We start from the raw sequence: 18297 nt of genomic DNA, 5'->3' as shown, positions 1-18297 counted from the left end.
GTAAGAGGTGGAGCCAGCATTCATGCCCAGGCAGTGTGGCCCCAGAGACTCTGCTGTGAACCATTTGCTGAAAACCACCCTCCAGCCCACATGTGATATCTCCCAAACTTTACAGGGGACATTTCGTGTTTGCTCTATTTGATCCAGCCTTTCCCAGGAGCAAGAGTGTGTTTCAGGTATCAAGCTGACATATTGGCACAAATGGCCAAGTCTCACTATGCAGGGCAGTTTCTGTGAGCAAATGTAGAGTACACCACGTGGCTAGATGTAGCAGTCATTGAAAATGATGCTCATGGAGAATTTTTTATGCGAGTAGAGCTTATAATAAAGTGATGAAAGCAGAATGCAGAACTGTCTGTAGAGTATGAGCTCGAGTGTTAGTCAGTTGTGCTGGCATGGTCAATGTTTATTAACCATTCAATATCTTTCCCATTCATCTGCTATCCAGACACTCCAACCAAGGAGTCTTTGAAGGTTGTAACAGGGCAACCTGTGTCCTTAGGCACAGCAGACAGGAGAGACTAACAGGAAGATAGGATGGCAGGCAGGAGGCCCTTGGGGCTTGTCCTTGTCCCCACAAGTGTTAGAGGAGCTTCCTGAGATGCAGGTGGATCCCATTCTTGGACATCAACACAATTCTTGGAGTGGGAACAGGGACCTTGAGAGGATCTGGTGCCAGCTCAAAGCGGAGCAGGGTCAGGGCCACCGCCACCTTCAGCTCGTTCATGGCAAACTGCTTCCCGATGCAGTTCCTGGGTCAGGGAGGGAAACGGAAATGAGGAGTGGCCTCAAACCCCCTGCTAGGAACAGCACATTCAGGGCCCTCCTGCATGGGCCCAGCCCAGATCCCCTTTCCTCAGGACACAAACACATCTCTACGCCTACGCAGTCTTGCTTGTTTCACACTCTCCCCTTGACCTTTGACAAAGCCTACACTCTTCCAGGATTAGCTCCTACTCTACCTCTGGTCTCAGTAGTCCTGAAATCCTGTTACAAGAGGGTCAGCATCTTGAGCCTCGGGGCCAAGTCAAGTGATCACTAAAACAGTGAATTATTAAGTTGTTTGCTCTCTGCACAAGCAATTTCTGGTTTCACAATGTGGAGACCAGGCCAGGGCACCATAGGGGGTGGGCTGGGCCACACTTCAGGCCCTAACCATCTGGGGCACACAGGGATCCAGATCCTCAGAAAGGACGAGACAGGGTTGGGTCAGGAAGTCAGAATGACAACAGGGAAGCTTTCTGCAGGGGCAGAGCCTTGACGCTCTGCCTGTTGCACCAACTTCCTTCCAGGTTGGGTCCAGACTCCTGTCTCCCCCTCAGCCCCTCAGTCAACCAGCTGCTATAGCCTTCCAGTTCTACAGCAGCAATGGTCCTGCCTGCCATCCCTCAACCTCCTCATCCGGACTTTTCAGTCTCCTGCCTCTGTTCCCTCTCCTGAAGCCCCAGCCCAGATCAGAGCCTCCCATGCTCTCCATCACAGGTAGGACATGTCCACATGCCTCAGATGGCATCAAAGTCCTCTCTGGGTTGTTGGCTCACTCACCTGTCACCTGTCCAGCTCCTCCTCCCAGCTCAGCTCCTGCTGAAGAGATCCCAGAGAATGCCCTCCCTCCACCTCTGCCTGCCACATGCTCAAGGCTAAGGGCAATGCCAGCCTGCCCTCACCCCCCACCCCTGCTGGCTGTGCCTCTTCATTCCTGAACACTGAAATCACCATGTATTTTACTCAAAGACACATCACTTTCCAGAACAGGAAAGTGCCAGGAACATGGAGCTTCCTACAGTGGGCTCAATTAGTAAATGAGTGAAAAAAGAAAAGAAAGAAAGAAAGAAAGGAAAGAAAGAAAGAAAGGAAAGAAAGAAAGAAAGAAAGAAAGAAAGAAAGAAAGAAAGAAAGAAAGAAAGAAAGAAAGAAAGAAAGAAAGAAAGACGAATGATGTCTCTTTTGAGTGGAAGCATTTATTTCTTGACTGTGAACTCCTGGAGGCAAGGTCAGTATGCCATCTCATAGCAGAGGATAGGCAGTGATATAATTGAACGATGTTTATTGAACTGAAAAGAAAAAACCCTGAATGGAATAAAATATGAGTAACCATTAGTTCTGAGCTAGGAATTGAGCTGCCTACCCCTCTCCTGTCTCTACTGGCAGCTACATGACTTGCACCAATGTCTAGGAGGAAGGACTCAATCCCAGGGAGAAACAAATCCTGGAGCCAGTATCTGAAGAATAATTTGCTTAAGATGGTGTGTGAAAGTGGATTCCCTCCGTATGTGAAGCATTGACAGATTTCTGTATTTGGAAAAAACCATTTTTCTAGTAACTACTTACAAAGTTTACTGTAGTTTCTATTTATAGGACACTTTCAGCAGCACTAGAGGATTTCACAGAGGCCACTCTGGAGAATAGTCATCCCACTGAACAGCCGTTTCAAGTGTGCTTTACGTTTGACACACCAGGTAATGTTCAAACTCCGTGTGTCATATACATACAACAGAGTAGATTTTCTCTCAAAAGCAATTTAATGTCCTCATTTTTATATGTTTGCCCATTTGGATGATTGGACTCTAAGTGTAACATTAAGGTATGTAGAGCCCAGATCATATGTAATGATTGGACAACTGGGAACATTGTCAAGTGTACATGACCATTACCGTGGAATCAAAAATTCATCTGGATAGATGAAAATATAGTGGCAACACAGATTAGTCGAGTACTTTATGAAGGCCTTAGGAGACTGCAGGAAACTTTCCTGTGTATGGCTTAAGTATTTGAGACATGCGGGCAGCTGAGGATGGAAACACATGCAATGTAGTCAATGGTGCAGTGTGGGGCGGAATGGGGAGCTGAGTGGTAAAGGCTGGTTTGAGGATGTGTGCAAAAGACATCTTTTGATTCCATCCTGACTTTGACATCGACAACACTTGAAAAGAACATGTGAGAAAATCTAATTCTATAAAGTCATACTCATAAAATGAAGAACTCACAAGAATACCCTGAGCTTTTGAACACCCACTGACACTGAATTGTGGCTGGAGACTGGGTAAGAGCAATGGGTCCAAGTGTCCATGGCGTGGAGTGATTACCAACTTTCTTTGTCATAGAGACACACACCTCTTTCCCAGCACGCCAACATGCCAGGGCATATCTAAAGACACCCACACAAATGTAGGAGGTCACAAACATCAGGTATGTACCCAGGAAACAGCCCCTCCCCCCTCCTGGTACAAGTGCCTCACCTTGCTCCTCCTGAGAGGGGCAGGAAAGCATGACTGTGTCGAGAGGAATCTGGTGCAAACCGGGAAGGGTCAAACACCTGCAGAAGGAGCACCAGGGTCAGGACAGGCATAATCAGGCCCCTCCTTCCAATCATCCAAGGGACAGCAGACCCAGAGGTGGGACAGGAGAAGGAGGTTGGTTTGGAGAGGTCATCCCACGCCCTCCTCCCAAGGCCGTCATACCTCTGGGTTTGGCCACACTTTGGGGTTGTGGTGAAGGGCATAAAAGGAGAGCAAGACTGAGAATCCTGTGGGGGCAGAACAGAGAAGACTGATCATACATGCCTGTGGGGCCCAGGTGCACCCACACAAGCTTGGCAGCCACAGTGAGAGCCACTTTTCATCTCTGTGAATGGAATGATAGCGTTGCAGGAGACGTGGGGCAGACATGGCACAGAATGTGTGCACGTGTGCACAGATTAGTAGATAACCATGACCAGGCTGAGAAGCAGGAAAGAGCTGGAGGCTTGTTTTTTGGAGCAACTCAAGGGACAACTCACATTTATCAGTACCATCCATGAGCCCTTGGGGAATATGCATGAACTCCTCCATCCTCACAACAACCCTCCAATGAAGGCTCACATCTCCATTGGTCCCATGAGGCACCTGAGCACGGAGAGGCTGACCAACTTGCCTATGACCACCCAGCCAAGCCGTGGCAGGGCTGGGATTCGGAGCAGAGGGGAGCTGAAAGGTGGCCTCCAGTCATAGCAGGGATCTCAGATCGGGCCATCAACCTGAGGGTTCCCCGGAGACTGGACCATCTGACATTTCACAGTGAATACTCTAATCTCGCTCGTTAGCCAAGACCCTATAAGGAAAGACCACATCTACCCCTGCCCCATCTGATTATCTCTCAAGCACTCATAACTCAGGACATTAGAATATTAGGGCAACTCACACAGCCCCATTCAGAGGCTGTCATGTATTTATTTCTTGATCTTTGGGCCGATTTAAGCTCGGTGGAAGCACACCATAACCTCATCCAAACAAAGTAATGTTTGATTTACTTGAGGGGGAAATGAGTCTCAAAGACATGCACAAACTGCCCCAGAACTTGCGGATTTCTGACCTCCCACGCATTCCTGCAGAGTACTTATGGGGTGAGAGTGGTGAGGCTCACACCTTTGGGTAAGGAGCGTCCATCAGGGAAGGTGATGGGCTTGCTGAGCTCTCTGCCGACACCTGGAACTGGCGGATAGAGTCGCAGTGCCTCCTTGATGCACATGGTGGTGTAGGGCATCTGGTCCAGGTGGTCCCTAAAACAAAGCTATCCTGAAGGGCCGGCAAGGCCCTGACAACCAGGGAATTCTCTAGTTGAGGGGGCAGGGCCCTCCCATCTCATGAGTACTCACCAGGTGATGGAGGCGCTGTCCCCCAGGAGGCTCTGGATCTCCTCCCGGCACCTCTGCTGATGCTCGGGGTGTGTGGCCAGAGCATAGAGGATCCAGGAGATGCCGCTGGCTGTGGTGTCATGGCCCTCAAACATGAAGGTGTCCACTTCCGCATGGAGGTCCTTGTCAGACAAGCTGTTCCCGTTCTCCCTCTGGGAGACAGGGAAGGAGGGCAGGGTTTGAGTTTGCCCCCCTCCTCCACACTTGTCTGCAAAGCCTCAGGCCTCCCCTGCCACACTCACTTGGGCAAAGAGGAGGATGTCCAGAAAGTCCAAGTGCCTCTTGCTCCTGACCTTCTCGAGCTCTCCCTCCTCCTGCAGCTGAGCCTTCCTCAGCTTGATCACTTGGTCTGTCCAGAACAGTGTTCCCAGGCAGAGCTGAGAGCTCTGGGTGCCCAGACACAGCCACCCACAGTAGCCCACCTGCCCCCTGTGCCCCAGTCAGCCTGCCAGGTGGATCCGGAGCGTGGGAATGGGTGTGCTTCTCCGGGGGAGAGCTCTAGCGCCAGGCGCTTGCCGGTCCTCACTCCCCTCAACAGCGCAGCCCAAGGAGGCTCTGCTTGAATGCTGCTGGCAGGGGCTCTCCTTCAACCTTCACCCGTGTGGTGACACATGCAGCTTCCTGCATAGCACCTGGCACCCTAACAGCTGCACCAGGGGAGTGCCTGGGGTGGGTGTTTCCCAGGTCCTGGAGGGGCAGCGAGGGGCAGGACTCTGCCTGAGGGGGCAGGGTCAGTCCCTTTGGGATGTGCCTGATGAAGGAGGGGAGGGGCCCAGGGGGCAGAGTCCCAACCTGTGTGTTGATGGGCAAGCTGGCAGGCCCGGTGGTTCCGGCGGCCCTCAGGGGTCAGCCTGTAGATGAAGTCTTTCTGGTAGAAAGCATTCCTTATCCGGGAAAGCACCAGGTTGTTCAGGTCCCGAATGGCCTGAAGGTAGGATTGGAAGTACCTGAAAGGGGAGGATGCAGAAGGGACTGGATGGAGGGAGGCATCTGACCTGGAGTGGAGTGGGCCAGTGGGTGGAGCGTTCCTCAGTCAATGGGACAGGTAACCCTAGGCATTTGTCATGTTATTCTTACACCCTCGAGACTCTCAGCCCCTTATGAGGGATGTGGGCAGCCAGGCTTCTCCCTGTGGCAGGGATGAAGGCTTGGTGTGCGCTGAATTTGACTGTGGCCTGGAGCTCTCTGCAGAATGTAGCTCTTTGGGCTGGTAAACATCCCAGCTGCCCTAACTGCCTCTCAGATAAGTCCACACTAGTTGGTAAGAAATAGAAGCCGGCAGCTAAGGATTTCACTGACCTGTCTGCCTGGTGGTTGCCCTGGTAGCTGAAGGCACACTTCATAATGGTGTCCAACGTCATCGAGGAGATGTGTCCAAAGATCTCCAGAGCTGAGTTCTGGCTGAGGAGCTCCTCCCATTTGTCCTGTGGTAGAGGGACACATTGGTCCTTCTCTACTCCTCCAGAAGGCCCATGTTGACAAGGCTAGACTCTCTCTCTGCCTCTCCTCATATTCTGATGAGATGCCCTCACTTTCTAAAGCGGTTGTGTTTCATCAATTTAGGACCGTATAGCCAAGTATTTGTAATATGGTGAGTATTTTCTCAGAATATACTCTGAGGAAGTTGTTATTTAATTGTTTTTTAATTAATCATGATCTCTTATAGTCTGACTTAGGAATAAGTTTGGTGATAACCTCCTTTTAGCAGACCAGAAAACATTGTTTCTCAGGGGACTAAGGGGAATCTTTTCTGTCCTGCGGTTGATCTACACATGAGAAACCAGTGAAGTCCCAATTTAGGGAGCAAGAGTCAAGGCAAAGGAAAGGTCAAGGGGCCAGTACTGGGGTTCCTAAGGAGGGGATATCAGAGACCTCAATTCCTCTTATTCAGCAAATGTCAGTTGAGCACAGTGAGTGAGAAATAGGGTCATGCTCAGAGGTGATGTTATGGCAGGACCCAGCCCTGGAGGTAGAGACCTGATCTCCATTTCCCTCCATGGAGTGGCTAAAATCCACCAGAAGCCTTCAGCCCCAGGCCAGAGTCCACCTGAGTGACATCCTGGGATGTCCACCCTACCACTGAAGCTGCTACTGCCCAGGCCAGCCAGGGGCAGCTTGTCCTGTTGTCCAGGGGCATTGACTACTCTTCCTGTGCAAGCCAAAGGCATGGAAGCGGGAGGAGAAGGGACCCTTTATCTGCCATGACTGTCTCTCCTGTGGGCAATGAGCAAAGAGTGGATGAAAGTGGGTGCCTGGGTGCTTTCTTGTTCCATCCATCCCCAGGAAGCCCTGTCTCATAGTATGGTATAAGTGGGTGATTCCAAGGGCCAAGTCTAATGGATGTCTGAGGGACACAGCTGTCTGAGAGTGGACTTTGTGGACTGTGCTGTGGGTGTGAGTGTGCAGGTGAGGAGGGGTTGAACTCACCAGCATCACTCGGACAGAATCGGCCATGAGTCCCACGTAGGGCTTCAGGATGTCATAGTGGAAGGCTGGGGTCAGCATCCGCCTATGCTGGAACCACGCCTGCCCATTCAACATGAGCAAACCATACACTGGACCACAATGGATGTATGTGTGGGGAAGGAACCTCCCAAGAGTTGCCTGGGGACAACTGGGGAGGAACCCAGGGTGTCGAAAGAAGGGCATCCTGGACAAGGCTAGTGCATGTCAGGAAGGGGACTTCCCAATGCCTGGTGCACAGCCGTGAGGTTGAGGTTGAAACAGAGCAGGGTTGGGTCAACGGAGGACTTCAGTGAAAAGTTAGGCTGAGATCATTGGCGAGGACTCAGAAATGATGGGGGAGAAGCTGACCTTCAGGAGGGCTCCCCTACCATAAGGAAGGTGTGAGGTTTTTATCAGAAGAAGGGAAAGGGGGCTCAATTCAGAGTTGAGTGGAGAGACTGTGGTACCAGTCACCTCTTATTTAATCTGGGCCAGATGGATAGATGTTGGCAAACCTAAGCAGGAGGCGAACCATATTCCTAGTTCAATGTACTTACCTATCCAGGGAGCCATGAATCTGTAGGAACCATCAGACTTTGGGTCTGAAAGTAAGAAGGGCGTTACAGGAAACTGGAGGTGACCCACGAAGACAGGCTGCCCTCAGGAAGTAGCTGTGGTCCAGACCATTGTCCCCATCCCTTCCTGATGATTGTCAGCTGGCAGTTTGTGTCAATCCACCTCCACTTGCCTTCCAACCCGGACTCTCTTTCTTTCTTGATAGTTACTGTGGGCTCGGGAAGGCAGACTTAGTGTCCCACAGCAGAGCCTTATGGAGTGGGAAGTTGAATCAGCAAGAAATACAGCTTCTGTCCTCAGTGGCAGGGAAAAGACTATAGCTTGTCTGGTGCTTTTTGTTTTGTTTTGTTTTGTGTTTGTTTGTTGTTTTCCCTTTTTTTGTGGTTGGTCAGTCATCCCATGTCCCAGCACAGGCAACAGGTCGGGGTTCCACCCAAGCCATCATGGATAGGAGATTGTCTTGAGTTCTGGGGTCACACCACTGTGGTGAAGAAAGTTAGAAAGAAAGAAGGAAAGAATGAAAGGTGGAAAGAAGAAAAGGTGGCAAGTTGGAATGGAGGGAAGGAAGGAAGGAAGGAAGGAAGGAAGGAAGGAAGGAAGGAAGGAAGGACGGAAGGAAGGAAGGAAGGAAAGAGAGAAAGAAAGGAAGACAGAGAGAAAAGAAAGGAAGAGAAAGAAAGGAAGAAAGAGAGAGAAAGGAGAGAAAGGAGAGAAAGAGGTAATCCCTCACAGGTGTTTAAGCATTCAAACAGTAACTTGTATTTGGGCTTCTGCTGGCTCTTGGGCTGGGAGGATGGCAGGTAGAGGGTCAGATATTGATGACTGAGCCAGCAGTCTCTTCTGGAATGTCACAGTCCCCCAGGAATGTATCCAAGTGGGTAAAGCCACTCCAACGGACAAGTAGGTTTGTTCTCACCTGATCGCCCCAGGATCACCTTCATGTAGTCCGGGTCGTAGACTATGAGGCTAACCTTGCTTCCCCATAGCCAGCGAGGACTGGCACATGGATATTTCTCTGCCCTTTTCTGAAGCTCTTGTAGCTCCTGACCATTTTGGAGCTGTAACCAAGGGAAAGACAAATCAATAAAACCTTGCTTCCTCTTTAGGTCCACTGCTTGGAGTGGTGGTGGAGGGTAGGATGGCCACATGGAGATAGTTTGGGATATCAGCATTGATTAGGAGTTTGGCACAGTTTCCGATGAGCTGGACTCTGATTGGGATTCCAGATTCATGGTACTTCAGTTCTAGTGGGAGTGGAGGTGGGGAAGTTAATCAGGCCCTACACTGAGAAGTGTTGTCCAGTGACTTAAGGAGGCTACTCTGAGCTCCCAGGTCATGTCCATCACTGGGGCCGCCCTTCTCCTTGGATCCAGTGCAGGGACTGTGTAGGGGGAGCCTCTCACCATGAATCTGTTACCTCATCCCCCAGGATCCCCTCAAACCTGTGCAGCAAGGGCCCCCGGGGGATCCTGTTTCAGCAGCGTTGCATGCCCCCTGTTTGATTGCTTGCTCCCCAAGCCAGTCAGCTTCCAGAAACTCCTGCTCCTGGGTAGTGTCAGTAGTTCCTCTGGGGAGCCCCAAGGAGCTAGATGGTGCTCTGCCCGGCTCTTCCTCTCTCTGGGTCACTCTGACACCCACTGGTCCGTCAGTCTTCCAGACAACCGCTTGGGACTGCCATCTCTCCCTGAACAGGTCTGGCCAGGGCCAGTTGACACTCTTGTAGAGGAGTTGGTGCCCATGGTGGCAGGGGCAGTAGCCCTACAGGCTGATACTCGGTGTCTCCTGGCTTTCAGGCTGTGGCCACTCATGCAGGCAGTGCTCCACTATAGCTGTTCTCACCTGGCTCCTCCTGGGGACTGGGGCCACAAAAAATGTCCCCAGAGTGAGATACTAGGACAGACAGTGGACAGAAAATAAAGGGGCAGCACAGGCAATCAATCTTCAGGTTCTGTGGGCTGTGCTGGCCTGTGGTCTGCCTGAGACAGGAAGGAGGTTCAATATTATTTTAAAATTACTATCATTCCCAACGAGAGTCTAGCATGGCAGAGCCTATTTTGCCTTATCAGTAATAAGTAATATGTGATGCTTAGAAGTTATTATTTTTGAATGGCCCCCAATCAAGCAAATGCGAGGGTTGGCTGAAGGCATTTAACTGACTATTGAGAACTGTGATCTATTTAACTTGATATTATGCAAGTATACTTTTACCAGATGACTTTTATGTACTCTTGAATTCAACTGTTTGAGTGGTACATTTACATGAAGAAAAGAAGATGGAGAGTGGATCTTGAAATTGTTAAACTAAGTGTATTTTAAATTTATTGAAAACTGTCTATGATCTGGAGATTTTTTAATGGAATTTTATGGAATTTATATTTTGTCTATTCCCTGTTGTGCTTGGAAACACCACAAAACATGAAGCTCTACATCTGCCACAACTTCTCCTTCTTTCTTCTAGGTCAAGGCCAACAACTTTGCTATAGATCCTAACCTCTCCCTCTATTAGGAACTGGGTGGAGGGAGGCAGGAAGTGGTAGAGAGAGTCCTCCCCATCCTTCCACTCTGGAATCCCTGTCCCCCATCTGGTCACATCCTAATTCTCTCCTTTTTCATAGCCAAACTTTTCAGAGTTGACAATATTTTCTCCATAGTTTCAAATTAATTGCCATGATTTTCCCTTCCCAGCCTACTTCATCTTGGCTTCTATATCCGTCACTTCAACAACTCTTCCTATGGTTATAGCTGGTTTCCATGTCACTAATTCCAAGAAACACATTTCAAACTTGACCCTTGTTGTCTCAGGAGCACTCGACATCCATTTATCATTTAAACTGTTTCAACATTGTCTCCTTGTATCCCACAACACCTCATGCTCCTCGTGCCCCTCCAATCTCTCTGTTTGCTCATTTTCTTCCTCTGGAAGCTCATACTTCTCAACCCAGTTTTTTAAATATTGGAATCACTTAAGGTAACTGACCAACACTGCTAGACACATTCAACAGTTTCCTGATTCACGGTTGTGTAATCCGAAGGAGTGGAGAGATGGACACAACTGGTATAGCACACAGGCAGCAAGGATGAAAGGAGGGTAAGCCTTGGAATTCTCGGTCTGGAGAGAAGGGGCTCAGGGCAAACTGACTTTTTAAATTTTTTTGATTTAATTTCTTTATTCATAAGACCAGATGAGGTCTAGATAATCCACTGGGGTCTTTCCAGTCATAGCAGCTATCCATTATACTGTATCTATCTGTCCTCTCCCCCAGATTGTGAGCTGTCCCAGGGAGAGGCCTACCCTCGATCCATCTTTTTATCCTGGCATTGTCCAGCACTGGCTGGTGTACAGGATGCAGCAATGAGGGTGAGGACTGGCTCTATGCCTCCTTTCTGAACATTTCCATTCTCTTACTCCAGACTGTTGTGGGGAAAAATATGTAATGGAGCCATGTGCCCTGGGCCCTCTGCATGGAACCTACTATGTAAATTCCACTGGTTCCTCAGTCTCTTAACAACTGCTTGCCAATGCCCTCAGCATCACTGTAGCAGCTGTTCTGAATCCCCACCCTGCTAGGCACTCAATCCTCTCTGTCCCTGCCAGGGCAGAAGATGCCTCAGAATCCTCTGAAAAAAATGAGGTTATCTGGCATCAGAGATGTCATCCACTCATTCCTCCCCTCTATCCTGCCTCCTATGCCTCTAACATGTTGGTCTTCCCAGTTGAACCCCTTCAAAACTGTAACTAATGTGCTGTCAGTTAAGAGCAGACTGAAGTGATCACTGCCCAGCCTCAATGTTTTCATAAAACTGTCTGGGACTGGACATCTATGAAGTTTCTGTGCCCCATCCCATCCAGCTCATTCCTTCTATTCAGCACCCCACTCACCCCCAGGCCCTGTTTTTTCTCTCATTGCCTCTCTCTCAGCACCTTCCATCCTTCCTCTCTATCAGCACCATCTCCCTTAGGAACAAGGCCCAGGTTCCCCCATGGTGAAAATAGTTGTCATTTTACTTTATTCTTCCTCTCCTCACCTCCCTTCCCACCCCCTGCTTTATGCTTATTCTCTTAGTAGACAAGCCCCTTGACCTGGGATGTCTCCATTCCTTCACTGTCCTCTTGTTTTGTGGATTATATTCCTCATCCTGCTCTTTCCTGAAAGCCTCTAATATGTCTCCCTAATTCAAGTGAATTGAGTAACTATTTCTAGCCTATTTCTGGCCTAGCCCAGAGCTGGGCTCCAAGGGAATCCAAGAGATGGGGAAAAAAAATGTTTGCACTACCATGGAGTTTCCAGACCTAATTAGGAAGATAAGTTGAACATGAAAAGAGATACATAATGAAGCTGCATAGAATTGCTGACTTTGGAATGAGTCATAAATGAAAACATGAATAAATGAAATATCAAATGAAAGGTATGAAAATGAGTGTTTCAGTTGTTCATAGGATAGATTCCCATGGGCTGGGTGGTTAGAGAAGCATTCATAGAGGAGGTAAGTCTTGAGGGCGGGATCAAGAAGAGCAGAAGACACATGGGATGGGGCAGAGGGTAGAGCAAGGGGAAAGAGTGATTCTTCTTGCTTTTTCTACCTCAATGAAGAGAAACACAGAGATCATCCTAGATTTCTTCCCTACTGGACCCATATCCAGTCAGTTACCAACTCCATCAAAAACACTCTCCAATATTTCTCCCACTCACTCTGCCTCTCTGTCCCATGGCACTCCCCCTCACCAGGCCACCATCACATCTTATCTGAATATTGCAACAGCATCAGAACTGGTCTTCTAGTGCCAGTTTTTCACCCACCCCATACACATATCATTTGTTCCCATAAATGTCAAGATCCTGGGACCTGGATTCTTGAGACTGACTAGATTCAAATCCTAACCCCCCTTCTCACCCTCTGATGTCCTGGGCAAACTTCATAATATCTCTGTGTGTCAGTTTCCATATATATACAATGGGGATAATGGTAATATCTACCTCTAATTTCTATTATGAGGATTAAATGAGCTACTACATGTAAATCACTTTAAAATAGTACTTGGCACTTAATAAGCACACAATAAATATTTGCTTACTATTATCTCCCAAATAGCTGTAATATACTACCTAACCATGTCACTTTCCATCTTAAATCCCTTCGGTGGATTCTTATTACCTTTTGTAAAGTCTGAAATCCTTACCTGGGCTGACCATGTTGCTGGGGCTTTTTCAGTGTCCCTATCCCCCATCCTACAGCCAAGCAAATTCAATTCAGTGGACATTTGCTTAGGTATGCCAACAGAAGGAAGGGAAGATGCTCTGCTGTTGATCTCCAAGATGGGATTTTCGAGTTGCAATAAGTATTGAAAGCCAGTTTTTTTTTTAGTGAATTTTTTTTTTTTAAGATTTTATTTATTTATTTGACAGAGAGAGACACAGCGAGAGAGGGAACACAAGCAGGGGGAGTGGGAGAGGGAGAAGCAGGCTTCCCGCGGAGCAGGGAGCCCGATGCGAGGCTCGATCCCAGGACCCTGGGATCATGACCTGAACCGAAGGCAGATGCTTAATGACTGAGCTACCCAGGTGCCCCGAAAGCCAGTCTTTGGTCAGAATAAATAATTTTCTAACTTCATGTATGTCCCATTAGCATGTCCTATTGGAGTAGGCTGTAGATTTTCAGTCTCAATCAGGGGTAGAGAGGACACCAGCTGTGTCATATGAAGGTTTCTACCACATGAATGCAAGTTGTGAAAAAGCCCCCCTCTTCCAGCCTGGTGGACTAGGGTAAGAATTAGCAGAAGAGGTAAAGCCAGAGGTCAGGAAAGCATCTGATTTTTCCCCTCTAGGCTAAACTTCTGGAAGTGGGGATTTGGATAGATTTTGCCTTGCTTCCTTTTGGAGAGGAACCAGGGTGAAGATGGCAGTGAAGCAGAGAGAAGACTTGAGCTAGCATCCTTGAGCCTCTCTTAGGCTCCTGGGTATAGTGCAAAAAGTGCCAAAGTTCTTTGTTTTCTAAGGAAGGACATAGAACACTGCGGATGGACCAGCCAGGTCTCAGAAGGGATTAACATCTCCAGCAAGAGCCTAAGTAAGACTGGGTCAGCTAAGGAGTCCCCAGGCCCTGACCCTGCTGAAAGAACTAACTAGAATGGTGGACATTGGCAAACACTAGAAATTCGAGTGAAGACCAATTGTAAAACATTTACGGACATATCACTGGATAAGCCACACTATATAAGTATAATGATTATACATGCGCATTCCCAACTCCCAGATCCCTGTGGGTTCTGACAGAATTTCAGAGTGGGGAAGAAGGTTTTTGGGTTTGGGGTTTCTTTTAACACAGCAGCTTACCATTTATTTGTGGCAAAGAAGATAAACAATGGCCTCAGCCTTGGTATTATTTTAAAACCTAAATTCTGACCTCCCATGATTAAAAACTGTCATAGCTGAAGTGTGACAATCCAGAAGGGCATTAAGAAGTTGCCCTGAATGAACTAGAGGGTATTATGCTGAGCAAAATAAGTCAATCAGAGAAAGACAAGTATCATATGATCTCACTGATATGAAAATTCTTAATCTCAGGGAACAAACTGAGGGTTGCTGGAGTGGAGGGGGGTGGGAGGGATGGGGTAGCTGGGTGATGGACATTAAGGAGGGTATGTGTGCTATGGTGAGCGCCGTGAATTGTGTAAGACTGATGAATCACAGACCTGTACCTCTGAAACAAATAATACATTATATGTTAAAAAAAAAAAAGAAGAAGAAAAAGAAGATAACAGGGAGGGAAAAATGAAGCGGGGGGGGGGGAATCGGAGAGGGAGACGAACCATGAGAGACTGTGGACTCTGAGAAACAAACTGAGAGTTTTAGAGGGGAGAGGCGTGGGGGGTTGGGTTAGCTCGGTGATGGGTATTAAGAAGGGCACGTATTGCATGGAGCACTGGGTGTTATACACAAACATTGAAAACTAATGATGTAATGTATGGTGACTAACATAACATAATAAAATAAAATAAAATAAAATAAGTCACCCTTGAATGAAGATTCTCCTCAATTGATAAAGGGTTAGAAATCTGAGGGGGGGGGCGCCTGGGTGGCTCAGTTGGTTAAGCGACTACCTTCAGCTCAGGTCATGATCCTGGAGTCCCGGGATCGAGTCCCGCATCGGGCTCCCTGCTCGGCAGGGAGCCTGCTTCTCCCTTTGACCCCCCCCCTCTCGTGTGCTCTCTGTCTCTCTCATTCTCTCTGTCTCAAATAAATAAATAAATAAAAATCTTAAAAAAAAAAAGAAATCTGAGGGGGTTCCTCAAAAAATTAAAAATAGAGCTACCCTATGGCCCAGCAATTGCACTACTGGGTATTTACCCCAAGATACAGATGTAGTGAAAAGAAGGGCCACACGCACCCCAATGTTCATAGCAGCAATGTCCACAATAACCAAACTGTGGAAAGAGTCGAGATGTCCTTCAACAGACGAATGGATAAAGAAGATGTGGTCCATATATACAATGGAATATTACTCAGCCATCAGAAAGGATGAATACCCAACTTTTACATCAATATGGATGGGACTGGAGGAGATTATGCTAAGGGAAAGAAGTCAAGCAGAGAAAGTCAATTAACATATGGTTTCACTTATTTGTGAAACATAAGGAATAGCACAGAGGACATTAGGAGAAGGAAGGGAAAAATGAAGGGAAGGAAATCGGAGGGGGAGATGAACCATGAGAGACTATGGACTTCAAGAAACAAACTGAGGGTTTTAGAGGGGAGGGGCGTGGGGGATGGGTTAGCCCCGTGATGGGTATTAGGGAGGGCACGTATTGCAGGGAGCACTGGGTGCTATACACAAACATTGAATCATGGAACACTACATCAAAAACTGGTGATGTACAGTATGATGACTAACATAATAAAAAAAATTGATAAATGTAAAATGCTAAGAAGAGTGCTTGACATGTTGTAAGCATATCATAACAGTAAATGCTTATTATTACTAGTATTATTCTTATCATTATTATCATGTTTCATTGCTTTGTTTATCTATTCCTGGGCAATATCACATTGGTCCTATAATGCTACAATGTATTTTGTTGAGAAGGCAAATACCAATCTTTATGTTATTTTTCAAGACTGTCTCAAATATTCTTGTGCATTTTTCTTTGTATATTTCAGAGTCAGGCAGGTTTCATGAAAAATGCTTTTGAGTATTGGAATTGCATTAAATTGATCAGTAATTTAGTAAGAAAAAAAAAAAATCAGAGAACTCGAGCCTGCCTCCTCTGGCCAAGCTGGAGGTCTCCCTCCCAGCGCTCTTCCTCCTCCCCAGGGAAGAAGGGAGCTTGTCGGAGGGCACAGAGTCGCGGTGGGCTGGGCGATCCTCTCCTGGAGCTGCCCGGCCCAGAGAAAGCCCACCCACTCCGGGGCCGGGGAGACCGCCTGCGATCCGCCGGGCGCACAGCGATGGAGTCCTCCTGGCTCGAGATGCGCTGGGCGCGGCCCTTGTACTTGGCCTTCGTGTTCTGCCTGGCCCTGGGGCTGCTGCAGGCCATCAAGCTCTACTTGCGGAGGCTGCGGCTGCTGCGAGACCTGTGCCCTTTCCTTGCGCCCCCCACCCACTGGTTCTAGGGGCACCAGAAGGTAAGGGAAAGGAGGGACAGAGAAGGATGCTGCCGAGGATACCAGGAGGGCGGAGAGGTAGGCTGCTTCCTCCCTTTCCTTTCATCGCTGCATCCTGCACAGACCTCTCTGGCTCCGCCTGTGGCTTTCGGCATCTTTCCATTACTCTGGGCTTCCTTCCTCACAGTGCTGCAGGGAAAGGGAAACAAGACTGGAGCCCCTGGAGTGGAAGCTTGGGGGGCTGGGAGGACCTATGTAGAGACTGAGTACAGAAAAAGAGCGTCCTGTAACTCAGGACGGTCTCTAGTTGCTTCATCTCTAGTTGCATTTATGTACTGTACCTTAAAAAGCCTTCCACATGGGTCGCTAAAAAATAGTTATGCTATTCTAAATAATGCTTATTAACTGCAGAAAATATGCAAAATCGAACACAGTTAGTTGCCACCCTTAGTGAATTACAACCAGAGAAAATGAACTTTATCCAAGGTTCTTGTGACGTAGAGAGCAGCCCCCGCCAATCACTCAAATGTGATGGCAAATTGAAATTTCTAAGAGGGAGACCTTTACCTTTTGGTCCTCCTGCGCTCCAAATCCAGTCTCACCCCTGATTCCTTGTTTTATGAATTCAACCAGCTTTGAGTGGAATTGTGTGATGGGTGCTGAGATTACAAAGAGCAGACCAGTACCAGCCCTCAGAAGCCCAAGTCAGATGCATACTTTGACCGCAAAGAGAAAATGCAAATACAGGGTAATGAGTGCTTTGATAGAGGCCTAGGGACAAGGGGATCTTGGAGGGAAATAGGTGTCTCTACCCAGAGAAGGAAGGAAAAGTCTACAGAAGTCTGGGCAGAATTTTAAATGATGGTTGGCATGGGGAGGGTGTCCCCAGCAGAACTATCGCATGATCCTTTGGCTCCCCCACTCCTAGTCCTTCTGCCCAGAAGGAACCACTCTCAACTGTTTTACCTGTTCGTTTCAATCCGTAAAATAATATTACTATGTTGCATTTTTTAATTTAATAATTGTAGATATCCATTCATTAACTACCTTATGATGAGTAATCACTTATACCCCATCTTTTACTGTCCCAATATAGTTACATTGTATTTTGTGTTAAATAGAATAATTAGTATTTATATTATTTTGATTATGTAAATATTTACTTACCACTGATCTAATGGTTGATTTTGTTCCTTTTCTCATAGAACTTTTTTTCTCCCATGGTGTTATTACCTTCCTCCTTTTCTCATATGCTTAGTTTTTCAAAATCTATCACTATTTTTTTCCCCAAATGCTTTTAATAGATCTGTCAAACACATCTCAACAATATTGCCAAATATTGAAACATAAAAAAACCTGCCAGCCTATATTCTTTTCTGGAGGCATTTCTCCCAAAGGCCTCTCCTCCCGTTCTAATCTGGACTGGTGGCTCTCTAGGCTTGGTGCACAGATAATGTGCTATCCTGTGTCATATCTTCCATTTCCTGGATACTATGTCTTCTCTTTTTCCTGATTTATTTCATCATTTTTATGGGTAGCTTCTTGAGATTGAGTGAAGGAATGTCAGGTGAATTTTTTGAGCTCTTGAATGGCTGAAAATGTCTATTAAAATTCATAACTTGATTGATAGTTTGGCTGGGTATAGGATTATACTTTAGAAATAATTTTCTCTCAGAATTTTGAAGGCATCATTCCATTGTCTTCTAGCTTTCAGGGTGACTGTTGAAAATGCTGATACCTTTCTGATTTTTTTTCCAACATCTTTTCTGTAGTAAAATGCCCATAACATAAAGTTTACCATCTTAACCATTTTTTATATAAAGATTTTCTTTCTTTATTTGGCAGAGAGATAGAGAGCACAAGTAGGCAGAGAGGCAGGCAGAGGGAGAGGGAGAAGCAGGCTCCCCGCTGAGCAGGGAGCCTGATGCGGGGCTCGATCCCAGGACCCTGGGATCATGACCTGAGCCGAAGGCAGCCGCATAACCGACAGAGGCAGCCAGGCGC

The 18297-nt window shown here is 47.4% G+C and overlaps 2 protein-coding genes across 2 annotated transcripts in view; one reads left to right on the top strand and one right to left on the bottom strand.

Moving 5' to 3' along the window:
* Positions 1-573: 573 nt before the first annotated feature.
* LOC135364043 (cytochrome P450 4A11-like) lies at positions 574-8841 on the bottom strand. The gene is made up of 11 exons (XM_064587546.1): positions 8610-8841; positions 7675-7719; positions 7100-7227; positions 5972-6096; positions 5465-5619; positions 4915-5021; positions 4634-4824; positions 4404-4537; positions 3462-3526; positions 3240-3316; positions 574-752 (listed from the first exon to the last, which is right to left on the bottom strand). The coding sequence occupies exons 1-11, from the start codon at positions 8839-8841 to the stop codon at positions 584-586; spliced, it is 1428 nt and encodes a 475-aa protein (XP_064443616.1). The 3' UTR covers positions 574-583.
* A 7296-nt stretch (positions 8842-16137) lies between these two features.
* The window catches only part of LOC123860380 (cytochrome P450 4X1), a 41325-nt gene continuing 39165 nt past the window's right edge, over positions 16138-18297 (top strand). The window contains 1 exon segment of the mRNA XM_064589197.1: positions 16138-16314. Within this exon segment, the coding sequence (XP_064445267.1) occupies positions 16138-16314 (177 nt within the window).

This window comes from Mirounga angustirostris, unplaced genomic scaffold (genome assembly GCF_029215605.1).
Source record: "Mirounga angustirostris isolate CCGP_5_RB_7025 unplaced genomic scaffold, mMirAng1.0.hap1 SCAF_4, whole genome shotgun sequence".
NCBI lineage: Eukaryota > Metazoa > Chordata > Mammalia > Carnivora > Phocidae > Mirounga > Mirounga angustirostris.
Note: the sequence above shows the minus strand (reverse complement) of the source record. Positions and strands in the feature narration are given on the sequence as shown.

Excerpts from the sequence above, each read along its gene's own strand:
- LOC135364043 (XM_064587546.1), bottom strand. The coding sequence starts at position 8,841 with ATGTGGCCATCCTACCCTCCACCACCACTCCAAGCAGTGGACCTAAAG. Across the intron at positions 7,720-8,609 it reads GGTGATCCTGGGGCGATCAG|ACCCAAAGTCTGATGGTTCC; the intron begins GTGAGAACAAAC and ends TCTTACTTTCAG. Across the intron at positions 7,228-7,674 it reads ATTCATGGCTCCCTGGATAG|TGTATGGTTTGCTCATGTTG; the intron begins GTAAGTACATTG and ends ATTGTGGTCCAG.